At 45.9% G+C, this 20,401-nt stretch overlaps 1 protein-coding gene across 3 annotated transcripts in view; it reads left to right on the top strand.

Annotated features, from left to right (window-relative positions):
• The window catches only part of LOC144791974 (uncharacterized), a 119,558-nt gene that overhangs the window by 59,907 nt on the left and 39,250 nt on the right, over positions 1–20,401 (top strand). For all 3 annotated transcript variants that reach the window (XR_013602497.1, XM_078666834.1, XM_078666835.1), the window contains 2 exons: positions 11,635–11,793; positions 13,935–14,266. Coding sequence is in view for 2 of the 3 variants with exons in the window: in XM_078666834.1 (XP_078522960.1) it covers positions 11,643–11,793; positions 13,935–14,266 (483 nt within the window). In the remaining variant the exon portion in view is untranslated. The remainder of the gene's footprint in view (positions 1–11,634; positions 11,794–13,934; positions 14,267–20,401) is intronic.

Below are 20,401 nucleotides of genomic sequence, written 5' to 3'. Positions count from 1 at the left end.
ATTCTCAGCAATTTTCGAACCCTGCTCAAAACTCTCCAAGCGATAATTGTCCTCTTAACCCACACTTTATTTTAAATAAGTTGGCTCAACTTGATGAAGGAGATAGCCCCATGCTGATTTAACAAGCGCAAGCTCATATATAGTGGGAGAGGCAGCACCATCTCTCTGATTACCTCTTTCTGCCAAACACAATACTCCCATCTGTTGTAAAAGGGCTGCACAATAAAAAAATAAGAAGGTAGGAGCTGCCCAACCTTCCCGTTCCTGTGGAAGAGTTAAAAACGAAAAGGCTCTTCTAGGCTTCTGATATTGCCATATGAAGTTTATACATATAGAATCCAGCTTCCTAAGCAGAAAGGCATCGACCTCGAGGGGAATGGAGCAGAACAGATATAGTACCTTAGGGGGGACTGTTATTTTAAGAGCATTGCATTTCCCTATAATTGATAAATGTACCCAGTTAGTACGCCTCAAGTCCGTGCAAATTTTTTTTATCAAAGGATCATGCTGAAGCTGTGCCCGTGGCTTGGGGCAGGTTCCTGGTACTAGCTCTGTTTACTTTACCCTAATTGGTCCTAGTACTCTGCTGTAAGGAGAGTAATCGCCATGGCTTATAATCAGTGCCGCCACCGCTGGGAACCTCCAGTCCCGGAACGCCCTGCTTCAACTTTTGTTATTTCAAACTAGCACAACTCCCTTTAATCAAAGAATTCGAGATATTTTGAGACATGTGATATGTTGCCTGAGCTACTGAGACCTGGCCGTAACTCCCTGGTGACTTTTAATACAAATCGTGGTTGTTTCCAGATAACTGAGTATGTCAAAATGTAAAGCTAGGGAGGGCGACACGGGGTTGTAAAGTATAAACAATCTAAGAAAATGTGTAAATCCGCAGGGGAGAATTGTGTAATTGACAGGATCGATAGCCTTTTGGGAGAATGCGAGCAGATTCTGGTACAGGAGCCTTTGGATTCCAACTCTAGTGCCTCAAGTCCCTCCAACTGCCACGCTCTGGAAAACAAGATGAGAATACCAGGGATGTTTTTAAGATCTTGGGAACAGGGTCATGAAGCAATTACTGATGCACAGATTGCTCTGCTTCCATCTTCTTCTGTTGACCCTCCCATTGTACCCCTTTCCCTGGAGACATTAAGGGGCCGATTATGATGGCGGACGGACCTGAGTCCTTCCGCCACCATAGAGAAGGAGGGACCGTCCGCAGGGGCAGCGGCGGTCCCTCCGTGCAAATTAGGATGTGACCGCCACCCTGGCGGTCACATCCTGTATTTTTATCATTGCGGCGGGTGCTGCTTGAAGCAGCACCCGCCGCAATGATAAGAAAGAAAGTTGTGCATTTGCATGCACAAAGCGGCAGGCACCTCGCGGTGCCTGCCGCTTTGTGCAGGCAAATGCAGGGGGGTACCATAGGTACCCCCCATGTGCACCCCTCACCCCCCCTTCACCCCTGGGGGCCCGCAACGGGCCCCCAAACACAAATCCGTATGCCTTTACACGGCGGAAATGCCGCCGTGTAAAGGCATCTTTCCGCAGTCATCCTAATATGGCTGGCGGTGTCTGATAGACACCGCCAGCCATGTTAATGCTTTTCCGCCGCGGGCGGAATCCGCCCGCGGCGGATTAGCGGCGGACAGATAGTAAGACCCACCAGCCATCCTAATATGGCGGTGGGTCTTGCAAGGCTCCCCGGCGGATTTCCTGCATCCTCCGGGCCGGCGGTGGCTTCCGCCGGCCCGGTGGATGCGGGAAATCCGCAATCGTAATCGGCCCCTAAGTGTGGATTCTCATGTAGAGGCATTCCCAGGCAGCAACTGCCTTTCTCCTTTGAGCTAGCTGCAGGCCAAGCAGAGACTTGACAGAGATTCCACAAATGTGGACAGCAATTATGTCACAATGTTGCCTGGATGCCCTATCGTAAGTGTGGACTTTTTGACCTTCCCTTTAAAATCTCTAAAGGATGAGGTGGATGCATTCAAATCTCTAGAAGCCTCCCTGTCTTCCACAGTAAATCTGTTACTAGCCCCAAGTAGGCCCCCAGTAGTATTTATTTCTTAACAGCACCAGAAATCTATACCCTGGATTGAGCCTCCACATACAGTGCAGTTGTCAACCTTGAAATCCAAACCTTATCTAGTTGAAAGTTATTTGCCTAGATCAAATGTTACGGGGGCAGAAGCACTAATTATACATATTACTAGCACTCTTGCTCCTAAGCACTTATACTCAAGGGAACATACATTTAACTCTGCTTATGTATATTCTTATAAGGGCTTACATGGAAGAGTCCTGAGAAGCAATACACATCTTGGCTGGGTGTATTACTCAACCTTTGGTCATATTACAATGATAAATGTTCCAAAATGTACCAAACATTTGGTTGTAGAGACAGAGGGTTCCCTCATAAACAAGGCTATACACTGGATCTGTCATGTTCGGGGCTGTAGCTCACTAAAACAAGAACAACAAATAACAGTCCTGGGCTTGACAATGTTTATCTTACTTTGTCTACTTCCGATTTGGCTAGTAACTTGGTTGCATTAGATGCAAGATCATCCCCACCAGGCCATTCTAACATCCAGTTTAAATACACTAGACCCCATGCTCATGGATGTATGTCAGTACAACGCGATCTGTTAGATCGCTGTACTTGACAACGCTGCCATTACCACGCAAGTCGTTACAACGACTTGCGTTGGAGGGCGCGGATTGTGGAATATTATAATTTTATATTCCAACACCAGTCCACGTAACAGTAGGGAAGGTGTTGGAATATAAAATTACAATATTCCTTAACCAACAGCGCCATCCAGCACAAGTCGTAGAAACAACTTGCGTTGTAATGGCAGCGTTGTTAAAGTAGTGCGGTGTAAACACCGCGTTGTAAACGATGTTCCCCCATGCTCACACAAGCACAGATGGTCCCATCTCACCCTTTAGCCATATTGATTGACTTGAGAAGGCTTAATTTGTATACATAACCCAGCCATCGCCTTCCAACAAAACTCGAGTTCTTGCTGGGGGTGTCAGCAGTGAGTCAGTTCCTTTTCCTAGCTCCTTCCCAAAGAATATTCCTGCCAATATTACTTTAAAACTATCAGGAGACCTCACACCGATTGTTCACGTATCTCTGATTGCCATTCCCGAACCTCTAACTTACCCATCTTTTGTCATCAATCATGGACTTGCAAGGACTAGTCTATCTGAAGAGTCCTCCACGAATGCTTCTTCAACTCTAACCATATTGAATGGGAAGGATCCTGTATGCCCCATCCAAGATGGCCTTGCCATGCCAAAAATCACACTCCAGTCTGATCTGCCGTTCTCAAGAAACCATATCCCATGGAACACCGCTGAGTGCTCCCCGATACTTATCTCTTGGAACATCGCAGGGTTAAGGACCAAGCTAAAGGATGTGACTGGGGATTGTACATAGACAGTGAAGTGAACTTACCAACACCTTTTGTAGATTGTGGAGGCAAAGACAGCGAGGAATTTACTCCTAAAGAAACCACCCTAGCCATATTATTACAGAAGCCAGGGAAAGCGCCAGGCTTTATTATATCCCGGTCGACCACGATAGAAGTAAACCACAGATTTGTGCCCCATACATAAATTCTATGTCTTAACACCCCATAAGTTTAACTGATAATATCCAGAAAGGTTTTAGCTCTCAGATACTCATTAGACTATGGGACTGGATGGTGCAAACTAAGGTGTTATCCCACTTACAGGCAGGCTTTAGGCAAAAAACTAGCACAGTGGACCAAATCACATGCTTCTTGGCCATCAAGTGAAGGTCAGTAGATCTAAAAAAATGGGAGATTATTTGTGGCTTTTGTGGATCTTTGTTCTGCATTGGCCTTGATAGAAGGTCAAAATTATGGGAGACTTTGTGCAGGATAGGAGACTCAAGAGGCCTGCTGACATTAATCCAAGCTCTTTAAAGAGACAGTTATGCCAGGGCTAGGTGAGAACCCACGTGAGAACTGACACACGAAATACCAATTTCAAGAGGAGAGCATCAAGGGTGCGTACTGGCCCCCATGCTCTTCTTCTTATACATCAATGAATGCTTAACGTATCTCTGTAACTGTGAGAATGATTCCCCCAAGATTAAAGATATGAAGATACAGTGCCTATTATTTGCTGATGACGCCCTACTACTGTCCGAGAGTCCCTCTGGCTTATCCATACTGCTTGAGAACTTCTTCCTGTATTGTAGAGATTATGGGTTAGACATTAATGTAAAAAAAACGAAGTATGTGGTTTTCGGAGATCGCAAGGGCAAAATAAGAAGAACCATAATATTTTTTGTAGTTTGATTACTTGGGTGTCAGTCTGGAAGACTCACACAGGTGGGCAGCACAGATGAGGAAAAGCATGTTGTCCTTAAATCAATGCTCTGGATCCATCATAAGGTTTGTGAATAGGGCACCCTCTTTCCCCATCTCTCGCCCCTTGGAAATCTACAAAAGTCAAGCATGCAGGGCAGCTCTCTATGTAGCCTGTTGTGTTTCTATCTAGGACCCTAATTTGATATTCCCGATTTATCCCCTTATATGGCTATAATAAATAATATCCTTATAAAGGCATAAGAATCATATCCATATTTAGTAATAGCCCATGCAGTCCAAATACGGCAAGACTACTCCCCTAGACTCCTAGAAAGTACAACGTGTTCTTTAAACAAACCAAACCTCCAGCAACCTGGGAATTCCCCATGCTTCTGTTTTGATTTGTCCTAGAACTCCTGCGAGCACTGAAAGAACGGCCAGTTCTTAGTGACATCTTTTATTGACGTCTTATGTCCAACCTTACGTCAAACCCGGCACCTTTCAGGTATAAATATACCAACGTTGCCTTAAGCAAACACACGTGGTTTGGAGCAGAGCGGCTATCTACTTGCCCGAGAGCCCAGCTGATGCGAGAGCCCACGGATGCCGCCCCTCCCTTTTGACGCACTGAGAAAGACGCTGTCTTTTTCTCCAGCCGAGAAAATCCAGCTCTGGTGTTTCCAGCCACCCTTGCGGGTTGCTGGGATATCGAGTCCTGAGAGAGAGATACCAGACCTCCTGCTTTCTATTACCATGGTACGGAGCTGACTAAACCCTTAAGAGAATTCTTGATTCAGATTCCTTGGCAAAAACCAACTTAACTTAAACTGCTACTTACTTACTCCTTCCCACGTATTAGGCTTAGGTCAGGTACACCGGGGTAGGCGTAGATTAGAAGCACCAGTTGAGTACGTTAGTCAATGTATTTATGTATGTATATATTTTATCCATTTTAAAGTATCATATGGCTAAGAAACCATATCAATGCTTTTACAGTATTATTTCATAATACTTCTTTTACTGTATGCACTTTACTTTATGTTAAGTATTGCAATTGTGGCAATTCATTTCTCTTGCATGAGAAAGAAGACTGCTCAATAAATAACACCTTTTATTGAAAACGACCGTCTCTATATTTCTCTGCACTCTGGTGAAACTAAGTATGCACGGTTGACTGAGTAAAATAGCTGTCTATTGTTTTCACACGACTCTAGAGATACACTCTTATTCTGAGGGTGCAAAGTTGTCATGTTATATGGTTGTCAGAAGCTAATCCCTTCTTGTCTATCCAGGGAAGTTAAACTCCTCCTTGTTTATTCGAGAAAGTTTCTAGTGACCTCTGAGCTAGCTGGCAAAACTAATTAAGTCTAATATAGTCAGTAGAGACCTAGTCGACCTCAGTCCTACGTCTACACTGCTGTTTATATTATTCCAATGCGCAGACCTTATTGGGAATATAGGAACTACACTACAAGCCGATATTTGGTGCCATTGTAAAGTGGAGATGCTGGAGAGTGCAGATAATATTTTTTTCAAATCACTACTAAACATTCCCCTGAGCACCATTACACATCCCATCCGTATGGACCTGAACTTGAGATCAATCTCAGAAATTGCAGCCTTGAGACTGATCCAATATTGGTTAAGAGTGTGGGTACCAGAAGAGCTAGAGACCTACAGGTAATGGCTTTGAGGCTTGCTAGAGGGTTTGTGTGCTGACAGGATTACTTGATGTGCCTATATAAGACATGCATATATAAGCTCGGCTTAGGGTGCTTCTGGTCAAGTCCCCTGGAACTACCACGCAATGCTATTGAAAAGCTCAAATTGGACTATTGGAATATTGAGCTGGGAGAGAAAATTTCAAAGACAACTTAGGGTAGCTTGACTGATGCTTTTCTTACATTTAAATGTGCCTTTGAATTTGACACGTATTTAGACATAGTTACCAAAACTTTTGTAAGGGCACGCTTTGTCAGGTTTTGACTAGGTACATTACTGACAGCTACCTTTACTTGTCTTTGGAATCAAGGGCTATATAGATCGAATAAGTGACCAATTGGATTGAGGCTCCAGACTCATTCGAGCGTATTCTATTCTTCTGTACAGCCTATGCAAAGCGACGCGCCCGTTGGATCAAACCATTGTGCAAATTGATGGGTTTCAGGGCCCGCATCACAGCACAGGAGACATGGTCCAGGGAACATTTCCTTAGGTCGGGATTTTTGTCAGTCAATAATCTGGCCTTGATTGGTGAGAGGGGTAGACCGTTTGGGGGCTTAACCATTCTCATTGGCTCCCACCTAGGATGCACAGTGACGCAACTAAACACCTCATCGCTAGATATTCAATGTATTAGACTTTCTTTTGTGTCAACATTTAGTGTGATTCCTATTAACGTCTATTCCCGTCCCACTAGGTTGAGTAAAGAATCACCAACATTGGCTACCTTAGATAATCTTATCTCTACAGTTCAGGGGGAGAGTACTTTGATTGTCGCAGGAGATTCAGAGGGAGAGTACTTTGATTGTCGCAGGAGATTTCAACTGCCAATATGAACCACTCCCGGGCATTATTGAATCTATTACTAGCGTTGAGGACTCGCTATGGTCCATCCCAGACCTTCAAATACCTCCGATTAAGGCATGGACACCACTAGCCCTTCAAATGAATTCCATCACTATGGCCCACTCTCTGAGAGCCTGCAATGGCCGTGCCCAATCTGACCTAGAGGGTAATAATACTTTCAATCGCCCAGGTCATTCCTCCCGCATAGATTACATTATAGAGGTCAGGACTTGGACTAAGGTCATTGATTTTGTGGTTCTCCCACGTCACCACAGTGACCATAATGCTCTGGTGCTAGATATAAGCCTTCCTGAGATGGGTTTAAATATGGGGGATAGACTGGATAACCGAGGGACACCCCTTCTTTCAAATGACAGAAGAAAGGTTAAATGGCCAACCAGAAATAATGAGTTCCCTCTACCAAGTTGTCCATCAGGTGTTCTTTGAACTAAGTGGTCATATAGACAACGGGCAGGGAGTGTTTTTAACCAAATTTTTATTATACACACAGGTTAAGTGACTGCCCTCGCTGAATTACTTAATCCGCCAATGGCTGAATCCAGGAAGAATAGGAAGGCCTCTACATGGTTTGATAGCAACTGCAAGAAAGCCAAGGGGACACTTCTGGACGCAATTAAAACCCTGAACAGACCATTAATAAAATGCAAGAGGCTTGAATACAAGAAAGTGCTATCTGAGGCCAAACAGAACTGGGAAAATAGCAAATGGCACGCTATTAAAAATGCCCTCGGGAGTAGGGACATGAGGGAATTCTGGACAATAGTCCGATCTGGCAGTAGGGATGGTCTAAAGGCTGATGACCCAAATATTGCACCGGAGAGATGGGTTGAACACTATCAGATGCTATATGCCCCTCTGGAAGAAGTTAATCCTTTTTTTGATCCCTCTGAACAGCTATTATCACAGTATACCGCTGAGGCGTCAAACTGCTTCCCTGATATTTCTCCCATAGTCTATACTAACAATGAAATATTAGATTCCAAAGTAACAATGAAGGAGGTCGAACTTGCTGTAAAAAGGCTCCCAGCAGGTAAGGTGCCTGGCATCGACAAAATACCTGGTGATCTCTACAAGGAGCAAACAGAGATTTGGGTCCCATATCTCTTTATGCTGTTCAACGCTATACTTCAGGGGTCTAAATTACCTGTTACCTGGGTGGGTGCTGAGATTATACCACTGCTCAAGAAAGGATCCCCATTACTCTCGGCAAATTACCGTCCGATCAGCCTGATCGATTTAAGGCAAAAACTATTTGCATGTAATATTCTCGATCGGCTTCAGAGTTGGATGGAGGAACGACTGATCCTGAGCCCCTATTAGGCCGGTTTTAGGGAAAAGACATCCACGGTCGACTAGTTACTAAGGCTACAACTCTTGTACTGGAAAACTGTGAGAGTAGAGGGAGACAGCCTTTACTTAATTTTTGTTGACCTTAAAACGGCCTTTGACTTGGTACCCCGCTAAACACTATGGGCAGTATTGGAGGATATGGGGGTGCCAGCATATCTTCTTAACATCATTAGGAGACTTCAGTCAGATAATTTTGCTCAAGTTAGGAGTTGCAAATGGGGTTGCTTAACATCTAAATTCCCAGTCAATAGAGGAGTAAGACAGGGGTGTGTGTTGGCACCCACCCTATTCTGTCTTTTCATCAATGCATTGATTGCCCACCTTAAGGGGGTCCAAGACATTGATGCCCCAATACAAAAAAAACGACCAGGTGGTGGCACTAATGTTTGCTGACTATACTCTTCTATTGTCAAAATCACCCATGGGTATCCAACGTGCCCTTGATAGCTTTGCCAATTTATGTTATAAAATGGGGTTGGAGATAAACACACAAAAGACTAAGTTTATGGTCTGTAATCCACCAAATACCAGATGTCCCAATCCCTCCTTGAATGGCATAGCTTTGGACAGGGTAACTGTATTTGAATACTTGGGTATCACCCTTACCGACAGAATGGACTGGGCCCTCAACTTGCTACGGCTAAACTTAGACTTGCTCAGACTACAAGTGGCATTTTAAAACTCCACAGGGAATCCACTTCAAAGCCAGTTGCTTCCATCATAGAAATATATAAAGCACAAGCCCGGGGAGCAATTTTATATGGGGCGGAACTGTGGGGCCATCGTCCGGTAGAAGGTATCAGTAAGACTGAAAATCTATTTTTAAGATCACTGCTGGCTCTTCCAACCAGTACTCCCCTCACCCCCAGGAGAATGGATATGGGAATTAGACCAATAGAAGAAGAAGTTGCTCTACGGCCCTTAACCTATTGGCGTCGACTCTGGGTAACCCCTGAACTGACGCATTTAGATCTGAAACTGAAGAGTTATTGGGCCTCCCAGGGTCTGAGAAATTGCCCTGGTTTGCTTTCATAAAAAGGAAAGTATGAGACTGGGTTTACCAGGTCTTTGGTCTAATCCTGCTGTAGTTTGTGCCCAGCTGATGCGCCCTGATTTGGTCAATCTGTATCACATGAATAGAATTACGGATACTCTTAGTAATTCCTGCTTGGGGTCACTTACTGTCCAGTTTTTTAATATAAAAGATTAATATAAAGTGGAGCAGTTTCTAGATGAGATCCTACCTTTTGCATCGAGAAAACTTTATCTGCAATTTAGATATGGCACACTCCCGCTTAGGGTCTTCTCTTTATAAATAGTCGCCCGAAAAGACAGTAGAATGTCCGGCTTGTGGGGCCAAGGAAGAGACTGAGTCTCATGTTTTCTTCTTTTGCCCGAAGTATAAACTCCTTTGACAACGTTGGCTTGTCCAACTTTGCAGAAATTTGGGGTGGCCCTTAGAATACTCAAGTGTAACACCTCTACTCCTCTTGTATTCTCAGTTTCGCTCTTCATTGATGCTATGTGGCGCAGAGAAGATCCTTTTTATAAAAAATCTTTATATATGTGTACCTTCTAGAAACCATACATGAATTGCAACCTGTGCCTTTTTTAATGTTTTATACTTTTTACATTTTTTATATATTGCATGTTAACTGGTCTACGACCCACTTTTAAGTGTTGTAAACATTACAAATGATATTGATTGTAAGCATGTATCTTTTATGGTCTATGACCAAAATAAAGATTATTTGACTGACTGGCTATTTGAAAACAAAGTAGTTTCTATAAATAATGAGGAGATATGGGAAAAGGTTTTAAAACATCAAAGCCAATACAAAAAGCAGTATGGCACAACTGGGGAGTGAGGAAACGTATGGGGTCATCCTCGACTCCACCCTCTCTATTACCAGGCAAGTCAACTCCGTCTCCGCGTCCTGCTTCAACACCCTCCGCATGCTCCACAGGATCTTCAAATGGATCCCTCCCGACACGAGAAAAACCATCACCCAGGCCCTCATCACCAGCAGACTCGAATACGGGAACGCCCTCTACTCAGGAACAACAACCAAGCTCTTGAGACGACTACAACGAATCCAGAACACCTCGGTATGACTGAGCCTCAACGTCCCCCGACGCAGCCACATCACACCCCACCTGAGAGGCCTGCACTGGCTCCCCGTCAACAAGAGGATCACCTTCAAACTCCTCATCCACGCACACAATGCCCTACACAACACCGGACCTACATACCTCAACAACCGACTCAGCTCCCACACCCCCACCCGAAACCTCCGCTCAGCTAACCTCGCCCTCGCCACAGTTCCTCGCATCCGGAAAACCACCGCCGGCGGCAGATCCTTCTCCTACCTTGCCGCCAAGACCTGGAACGCTCTCCCCACCAGCCTACGACAGACTCAGGACCTGCTGGCCTTCAGAAAACTCCTCAAGACCTGGCTCTTCGATCAGTAGCGGCCCCTCCTCCCCCCCAGCGCCTTGAGACCCTCACAGGTATGTAGCGCGCTTTATAAATGGATTGATTGATTGATTGAAAGTTGGTCAGTGGGTATTGGTCAAAAAACCTAAAAGAAGTCAGAGCAAGTTTAATAAATATCACAAACCAGCAAGAATCAAAGAAGTGAAAAACAATGTTGTAGTTTTGAAGATGATAGAATGTGGAGCATGGACAGATTAACACCATGTCCCAGAATGATGTTACATGCTAAAGATGCTGTAGGAAAAAAAAGAGGATGTACTAGACAGCCACGATAACACTCAAAGAGGGAGAAGGGTCATATGTCCCCCGGGGTGGCACAGAGCCTAACATTTCAATTAACTTCCATGGTCAATTTATTGTATATGCCTGTAATCTTTGTTTTTTCCTCACAGGTCATGGACTATCTTTCTTAGTATTTTCCTACATTATTACTGTTTTTTCAGTATGTTCCCTGCATACTCCATCATAGGTTTTTTTTATGCCGTATTGCTGTGTAGAAACATCCTTATTTTCTTTATTATAGAAGGAGGATGTGCTGTAATGTTCATAAAATGGTAGATTTGAATGTACCAGTCGTCCTTCCTCTTTTATCCCATTCCTTGGTCTTAACCTTGGAGCCCTCAGGTACAGCTGAATTGGAATATTTAGATTCTGTCAGAGAAGAGAGGAAGAGAAGCAGTTGGCAAGACTGTATGTCAATTGGTTGATCTAAAGACTCTTCATTGTTCATAATTCAGAGTAAACTTTTCATTAACATTAGTCTGGAGGGAGCATGTTCAGACTCTGGGTTTGTTTTGTTTCCAATGCAACCTTCCATCACATCAACAGTTGCTTTTTTTTCTTTAGACAGCGTAATGGCTAACAGCGACCGTGCATCTGTGCCATCGGAACAGAAATTTAAGTACTTTAAAAAATACAGCGCCAAAGTGACCGATAAGGAGAGCAAACAGTTGAGGTTGGAAGATCGTAAAGTCATTGCCAAGCAGATTCCGTCCAACAACAAAGGTAAGAGGCCTGTGCAGTGTTGCCAATCAGTCCAAAATCACAGGCAGACAAGCCAACATACACATGAAATAATTAGAAATGGAGGCAGGGCATTGGAAGAGCTGGCTTTTATGACATGAGCTGACTGAGAGGCATTCTGCCCTCATACCCCACAAACTTCTACTCCCTCCCAAATGAACACAAACACTAAACAAAAGCTTGCTAAAGCTACCACGATGTTCTGGAGGGTTTTCACACCCCTTAATGGACATCAGCTGCTGAAAGCCTCCAAAGACGAGCTAGAAACCTTTAAGTGTAGGGGTTTTCAGCTCGCCCTGCCTGCCTTAATGTGATATCAGCAAGCCAACATTGTTTTAAACACAGTGGCACCATGTGAGTTGCCAGGTCTGCACATGTGACTCCTCTAGCCCTTCCTGGTCTTTATCCAAAAGTACTTTTCACTTTGAGACTGGTGGTTTCCTTTCACCCTTTTGAATTGATCCTTTCTATCTCTTTGCGCACAAAGTGGTGTTTGCTGAAAATGCAGAACTGGTTGAAGGTGTCAAAGTGAAATCAGACAACTTGTCAGCTTCAATGTTTGCTAAAGCTCCCACCTGCCTGCATTGCACGGTGCGGCTTTACTACTGCACATTTATAATAGACAAAGGTAAGGCCTCAGCTGCTGCAATGTAACAGTCTAGAAATGGATACAGTTATCACTCATGGCATAGAGATAAGCAGCATGTCAACTAGAGGGTCCACACCTGGCAACTGAGATGGGCCCCAAAAGGTAGATTTCAGATGAAGGATTATGCCACAGATCCTCTAGTGTTCCATGAGATAGCACCTGGAAGCCCACTGTGCTTTCATCTGTGATATTCCAAGCACCGTTCAAGAACACAACCCCCTTCTTCAACTGGTGGGTTCTATCTGTTGCCCAGGCGAGCAGCTGTGGTACCTACGTACCTGTGGGGTCCAGAGCCTGTTTCTCATTGGCCAGAGTAACTTCTTCTCCTAGGGCCCCATTCCAATTTGGTCAGGAGCACTGCTTTCTTATTCCTTCAACTGAAATTATCAATACCACAGTTATCAGGAATATCTGGATGTAGGAATACCATAGAATAAGTTGTCTCCACATGGCATTTGAAATGGGGTATTAACACATTACTTACCGTAATCTTCATTTTCATTAGCTTTAAGCTGAAGAAATGCCTGTGGGAGAGGAAGGTGAAGACAATATTGGGAATGTATTTCTTGTAATACCTGATTCAGACGAAAACTCAGTCTCCAGCAAATCAGAATGTGCAGGGTGGTGATGGCCAAGGAAGCATGGGCTGACTTATTTGGTCAGATAGAACATAAAAACACTTTGGTATGGTTTGTGTAAGACTGCAGCTCTTGGCACCTCCATGGGCATGAACACACGTAGGAAATGACAACTTATGGTGGTTGCAGGTTTAATATTCATTTTGGGGCAGATTTATGATAACTGGCGCATCCCTGGGGATGCGCCAGTTATTTTGCGCCGCAGCTCCGCCACCCATGGTGCGCCGCATTTACAATGCGGCGCACCATGGTGCAAAAACGGCACAGATGCGTGACGCATCTGTGCCGTAAAGGTGGCACATTGCTGGAGTTGCGTCGCAAGCGCGACGCAGCTCCAGCAAGGCTCGGGGGTGCCCTATCTGTCCAATGCTGCGTCAAGCCTTACGCCTGCTTCAAGCAGGCGCAGGGTTTTGACGCAGCATTGGCCTGAAATTGACTGAGTGAAATCTTATAGATTTCACTCAGCCACTGTTGCGAGGCGCACCTGCCCCGGAACGCCCACCCTGCGCCGGAACGCCCACATGTGGCGCAGGGCTTTACAACGTGACGCATCTGCCTAGATGCGTCACGTTGTAATTTGGTCGTTGGATGCGCCACATTTACGCCGCAGTTGCGTGACGCAAATGTGGCGCATTACCAACATAAATATGCCCCTTTGTTTTTAAACCCTTTAATCTTTTCCTCCCTCACACCATAATTGTTCCTTTTGACTATTATGCCAGCGCATTTAGGCGGTATGCAATATGGGCAGCTTCCTATAGGTCAAAGCGAAAAAGCATAAATAAAATAGGACTATGCTACACAGCAGTAACTCTGTGTAACCACTTTCTTAACAGATACCCTGGACATCCACCTCTACGCAGTGCCCGAACACATCCCAGAGAATTATCGGGCTGACTCAGAGTCATCGTCCATCCTGAAGAAGATTCTGGAAGACGCCGGGTCACGTTTTATCTTGGAGAAGCTTCTGGGTGACACGGAGTCACTCTCCACGCTGCAGAAATTCATGAATGGCTCAGGGTTATTGGCTAGGGATGGCTCTGCATCGCAGTCCGCTCTGTATACGGTGGCCTCCTGGAATCAACTCAAGAAGCTGCCGGTTGCTTTCTGCTTCACAGGGACAAACCTCTACTTGGCTGATGGGGAGCAGTCGTCCCTCTCTCTGGAGGTATGTGTCTTACAGCAGGCAGGTGCTTCATTGCACAATGAGGAAATAAGTTAACAATATTTTTGGAACTAAGGCAATTGCATTGACAAAGCCAATTGGTTTGACATTGGCTGCTAGCTTTTTGGATTTGCCTGTGCTATTTTGTCAGGGTTTTTGTAAAACCTTATTATTGGGGCATATTCATAGCCCTTGCCAATATAAAAGTAAAATGTTGTTGAAAAGAAAAAATATTTTGGGGGTTTCAAAAAGCCCACATTGCCATAGTAGTCTTGGCTCTGATGGGAACTGTGTGTGTTGTGCTCCTTGTGAAAAGACATCATGCTGTCACTCCCGGGGAAGTTAGCCAATTGCTGAAGTGCTCAAACCCATTGCCCCATGCTGTATACTGTAGTGGGCAGAAGAAAAAAGGTGAACGACACAACAGACTTGTAGGAAGGTAGGATCTGACTGCATGTGTACCCTCACTTTTTGCCTGGTGTTTTGCTGGTTTTTGACTAGTCTGGCTGCGATCCACCTAATCAGGACCCCAGTCCATCTGCTTTCTCCCTAAAAAGTAATGACATTTACTTAGGAACACTCCAGATTGTATACTGGGGTACCCTTATAAGCCCCTATTATATGGTACCCATGTACCAAGGGCATAGGTACCCCAGAAGCCTCTCATGGGCTGAAGCATGTATTATGCCACCCAGGAGAGGCCATGCAAAATGGAACTACAGATCTGCCATTGCAGCCTGTGTAAGCTGGTGCCTGCACCACATACAATAGATATAGGTTTACTATATCTATAGGTCACTGCACTTAAAACCTGTAAGTAAACCTGTAGCAGGCCTTAACAATCCTGAAGGCAGGGTGCTGGGTTTTACGTGAGAGGGTGCCCCTGCATGATCAGATCCCCTCTGCAGCCTTCGGAGACCATTCTCCTGGGTTGTCTATGACACAGCCAGACATATAGGTAGAGGTGCATTATATCCTTGCGGTAAATGCTATCTCAGAAACGGCTTAAACAAAACATGCCGTGTTTGGTATCAAACACCTTGGAAACATACCTCAACACCGGTAACCGGTGAGGGAGGTATTATTCCACCCTTCTGAAGCAAGCTTCATAGGTCCTTGTACCAGGATTCTCAACCCGGACAGTACAAAATGTTTGCTGCCGACCAGAGACACATTTCTGTCCTCCTGCTGCTGAGCCAAGCTCGATCAGAGGAAAGCAGCACATAAGGCATCCTGTCACAGGGAGGTGTGACCACCTCCCAGATAGGATTTAGTGTATTGAAGCTGGGTGGGTGCACTTCCAAAGTGCCTGAAAGTCTGCACGAGGGGCACATTTGGTGTCCCTGTGCATAGTCCAGCTCAAACCAGTTCTGGAAGCCATTGGCTCCTGCTCTGGGGTGAAAATGGACAAAGAATCTGGGTGTAACCACCCCCCTGTCCTGACCCTCACATGGGAGGGTCACCTGAATCTGTCCAACCCTCTCCCGTTGGTACAAAAGGCCTTAGGTGGCTGTAAGACTCTAGATTCGACTTGGACAAGATTCTGAACAAGAAACCACTGACCTTCAAACATCTGGCCACTTTGTACTTCGCTGGACTTCGACTGGGCCCGACTTCATCTCCCTCTCCCTCCAAAGCATCATATGTGCCTGTGCACCATACAGGCTCTGTGCAGGACCTGTGGAGCATCAAGGACAACTGAAGTATCTCCCTTGAGGTGAAGGAGTCGCTCCCCTGCATTCGCAGGCACCGTAACGCAACTGACCTGATCCTGAGCTCCTGCGGACTCCAAAGGCTCCAGCAACAGAGGAGGTGGGTTCCTATGTTCCTTGAGGTTGAGCTGCCCTCTCACCAAGTTTGAGGCCAGTATCCCTTGTGGGCACCGCATAACCCGAACCCCTGTGCACCGTGTACATTTGCAAGTGCATATGCTTGTTGGTGTTCCCCAACTTCGTGCATTGGGCTGTCGCTAGCCTTAACCTCTGCACACATTTTGTACCATGTACTACAGTCTCCTTGCATTCTCTGTGCCCTGCAAGCTGTTGTTTGGTGAAACTGCTAGAGGCCCCCTCCTGATTCCTGTGCCTTCGACTTGTGGGTCCATTTGAGAGACAATCCTTTTTTTCTTGGGCTCCCCTGGTTGCTCCAGGCCTACCCTGATTCCCCTTCCTGTGGTGAATCCTCTGGACCTTGCTGGGCCAGACTGTAACCTTTCTTGACCTTCTTTGTGGGTTGCCGATGCCAAGGCTTGTGGGTGCTTCCGCCCGCTCAGCACCGACCCCACAGCACTCGACATCCTTCGTGGGACAGCTCATATCTGGCTCCTGGTCGTCCTTGACTTCACTTGCTCCCTGCAGCTGTAGAGTCAATGTCTCCTTCGCACCTGAAGCATCGGACATCGGTGGGCATTCGTCTACCGAGCCCCTGGTCACGCATGAGTGACCCAGACTCTGTACCCTCTGCTTTCAGGTTCCTTCCATCAAGAATCCACCTGCGGATTCCAACGGACACTTTTCTTCTTTCCAGCAGTGGCATTTCTTTGAAGACTCCTGTTGAGAACGACAGCAGTTTCTGACGTCACGTCAGCCCTATACACCTGGCTCCTCTGGGATAGGTAACAGTGGTACTTTGGTATCCACGGGTGGGGTGGCTCTCTAACCTTCTATGTTCCAAAAGGTTTCCTCGTCATCCACTGGGAAGGGTCCTTACACTTTAAAATTGTAACTGCGACTCTCCCATTGAATTGTACTTAGCACGCGGTTGTGTACTCACATTGCACCCGTCTTCCGTGGAGTCCCTACTTACTCACCTTGGGTGGTTCCTAGGGGTCCCTGCGAATCTACACATTCTAGACACTGTCTTGACTCGACTCCTGGTTCTTATACCACTATTTGAGTATATGGTTTATATGGTTTAGTCTCCCCCGGAGCCCACTGTGTAATAGTGCTGCTTACGATTGTTTCTGTGCTATAGTATTGTGTGCTTTGTGTTTATCTGTGTGTAGCAGATACTGTGAGGTATTTATGGTGTTATTATAATAAATATATATTCTAATAACTACTGTGTTGTTCTCCTTTCATTTAACCAATACAATAAGATTGCATTCTGATAAAACAAGCTGCTTAACATTCCATCAAGACTAAGCCTGAAGGCTGCTCTTCACAGCTACCACTTGGATAGCTTTCTAAGGTTATGTTTCACCTCTTAAATCACCATAAGGGTTGTTCGGACTGGTGCAAGGTGCCCACTTTAATTAGTGGACATCATATACCAGGCCAACTTCTCACATTGGTGTGCAGCGGTTGGGATTCAAGCCTGCATTGTTTTACCAGATAAATCTTTGTATTGATTAACTGAAAACCACTAAGTACTAGGTGCGTATAATACTAGCTTAGAATAAGTAAATTCGACTGAACTTAGGGTTGGGTAAGTCAAGGGTCTAGCACACCCTTTCCCCAACCCCAGAGAGTTTTGTTCCCACTAAGTTAGGTAGGTGCAACACCTCACCACACTTTGTATGTCTTCTAAAGGAGATGCCAGTGGCTCTCTGCCCTCAAGATACAGTGAGCTTTCATTCCAAGAATTGAAGGCCCTGTGTGCCTCTAGGAAGCTGAAGACAGGGAGAACTGCGAACACCCACCGCCTCATGGAGGCCTTACTGCTTCATGATTATAGGAAGACCCCTGGGTCAGATGAACAGGAGAAAGTGGTCGGGCAGGAAATGAGGAAAGGTCAGGAGGTGACACATTTTATGACCTAGACTCAAACCCTGGCCAGGAGGAACAAGATGATTGCCACCTGGACAACTCAGATCTTCATGGAGATGAGGAAGAAGGCCAAGATGGCCCTCTCTTCATCCCTCCTGGAAGAGTGCAGAGTTTACCAAGGAGATATGGATCTCCCTCTGCAGAGTCACATCACGCAGGACAGTCTGTAGGGACCTCTGAATCTCGCAAGAGGGACCACTCTTATGACAGGCAATATCAATTTCTGGAACTTCAGAAAGCTACGCTTAGGCTCAGGTAACTGCAATTGGCCCTGGACAAAGAGTCCCTAGAAGACCAGAGAGCTAGAAAAAGATTGGGACTAGAGTCCCATGGTGGCAGCAACAGTGTCCCTAGAGTTAAGGAACATTCTTTTGACAATAGGAACCTGAGCAAGATTGTCCCTCCCTACCATGTTGGGGATGAAATCCATAAATTGATAACTGCTTTGTAGAGGGCATGTACATTTCAGAGGGTCCATCAAGAGCAGTGGGAAGCTATCTTGTGGCTCTCCTTTGCTGACAAAGGTAGAGATAAACTACTCACTGTTAGAGAAGAGGATGCTGATAATTACTCAGTCTTGAAGAGTGCCCTAGTTAAAGGGTTTGGCTTAACCACTGAACAGTACAGGATTAAGTTCAGAGACACCCAGAAAGCACAATCTCAAGACTGGGTAGACTTTGTAGATTGTGCTACAAAGGCACTGGAAGCTTGGATACTTGGCAGTAAGGTGCATGACTATTTAGGATTGTACAATTTGATTATGAGGGAGCAGATCCTTAATAATTGTCGAAACCAGCTTTTGCACCAGTACCTGCTGGACTGCGATCTGACTTCTCCCCAAGAATTGGGAAAGACGGCAAATAAATGGGTCAAAACGAGGGTAAAACAAAAGAACTAGGGTGGTGACCAGAAGAAAGATTCTTCCAAGACCCAAGAGAAGGGTGGAGATAAATCAAAAGATAAGTCCTCTGAAGGGCCCAAAAAATCCTCGTCTAGGGGTGGGATCCTAACTCCTTCCTCCCCTGAAAAGAAACCTTATTGCTTTGTCTGTAAGAAGCCAAGCCACAGGAAAAATGATACCATTTGCCCCAAGGCCAGCAATAAGGAAAATATTACACTACTTCTATACCTCCATACCTCCTGGTACTACAGGTAGTAATCCCCCAGGTGGTGGTAGTGCACCCAAATATTTAGTTGGGTTTTCTTGGGGAACTGAGATGGACCCTGGCCTAGCCAGGTCCCCCACAAAGGCCACTTTAGTCTGTGATGGTGGCATGGGGTTTGACACTTTTACTGTCAGTCCCAATTCCATGGGCAAGTACAGACAAGAGCCGCTGATCAATGGTCAGAAAGCTGAAGCCTATAGAGACACAGGGGCTAGTGTCACCATGGTGATAGGAATCCTAGTGTCCCCAGCTCAGCTTTTACCTGAGTTCAAGTACCAGATGACCAATACTGATGGTGTGAGGATAGATCATCCCATAGCTGTAGTCAATCTCAGCTGTGGAGGGGTCACTGGTCCAAAGAGAGTGTCAGTGTCCCCAAACCTGTAGATTGCCTCTTAGGTAATGATTTAGAAACTTTGGCCATGGCTGAAGTAGAACTAAAGGCCCATTTACAGATGTTAGGCCTCCCTGAGAGAGGTGGTGGGATCCCTAGGGCCTCAGGTCATCCCCAGAACACTTTTGGAGGAGTGGAGCCTGAAACAATGGTCCACTCTCCTCCACCAGAGAACACAGACAATGAAGAAAAGTCCCCCCCCCCCAGACTATAGGTAAGGGTCAGCTTCCTCAGGGAACTGATCCTACCCCTTGTGAAGGAACTGCCCCAGAGGTGGTCCGGCCTGTCCTGGCAGAACCCCTGAGGGCATGGAACCCTTCCAAGGAGGTGCCCAGTCTGGAGCAGGTAACCCGCCCCTCTCTATCCAGCCTCAGTCGGCCCAGGGCAGCAAAGGTCAGGGATGTCAGTGGACCCCCAGGGGCCCACAGTCCAGAGGAACCCCCTCATCTTCAGATTAGGGACACCCAGTCTAGTAGCACTAGCCAGGCGAATATTCCTCAACATTCTGAGGGATCCCTCTTACCCTTAGGTACTGACATTACCCAGATGGTTTCTGATGGGCAAAGTAAAACCTGGGACAAAGCTGTCCCAAATCTTCCCTGGCCCACCATTGTTCCAACCAGAGGGACTCAACCCGCAGCTGTAGGCAGCCAGAGGGTGACCCCTAGGGCCAGATATAACTCAGTCATGGAAAGAAAGGCCTCCATGGTGACCAGTGCTCTGAGAAAGCTGAGACCAACTGCATTAAGGTCTCACTTCCCTACTCAGGCACCCCACCAGCCTATTTCCTAAACCAATCTACAAGTAGTTG

This window comes from Lissotriton helveticus, chromosome 11, assembly GCF_964261635.1.
Source record: "Lissotriton helveticus chromosome 11, aLisHel1.1, whole genome shotgun sequence".
Taxonomy (NCBI): Eukaryota; Metazoa; Chordata; class Amphibia; order Caudata; family Salamandridae; genus Lissotriton; species Lissotriton helveticus.
Note: the sequence above shows the minus strand (reverse complement) of the source record. Positions and strands in the feature narration are given on the sequence as shown.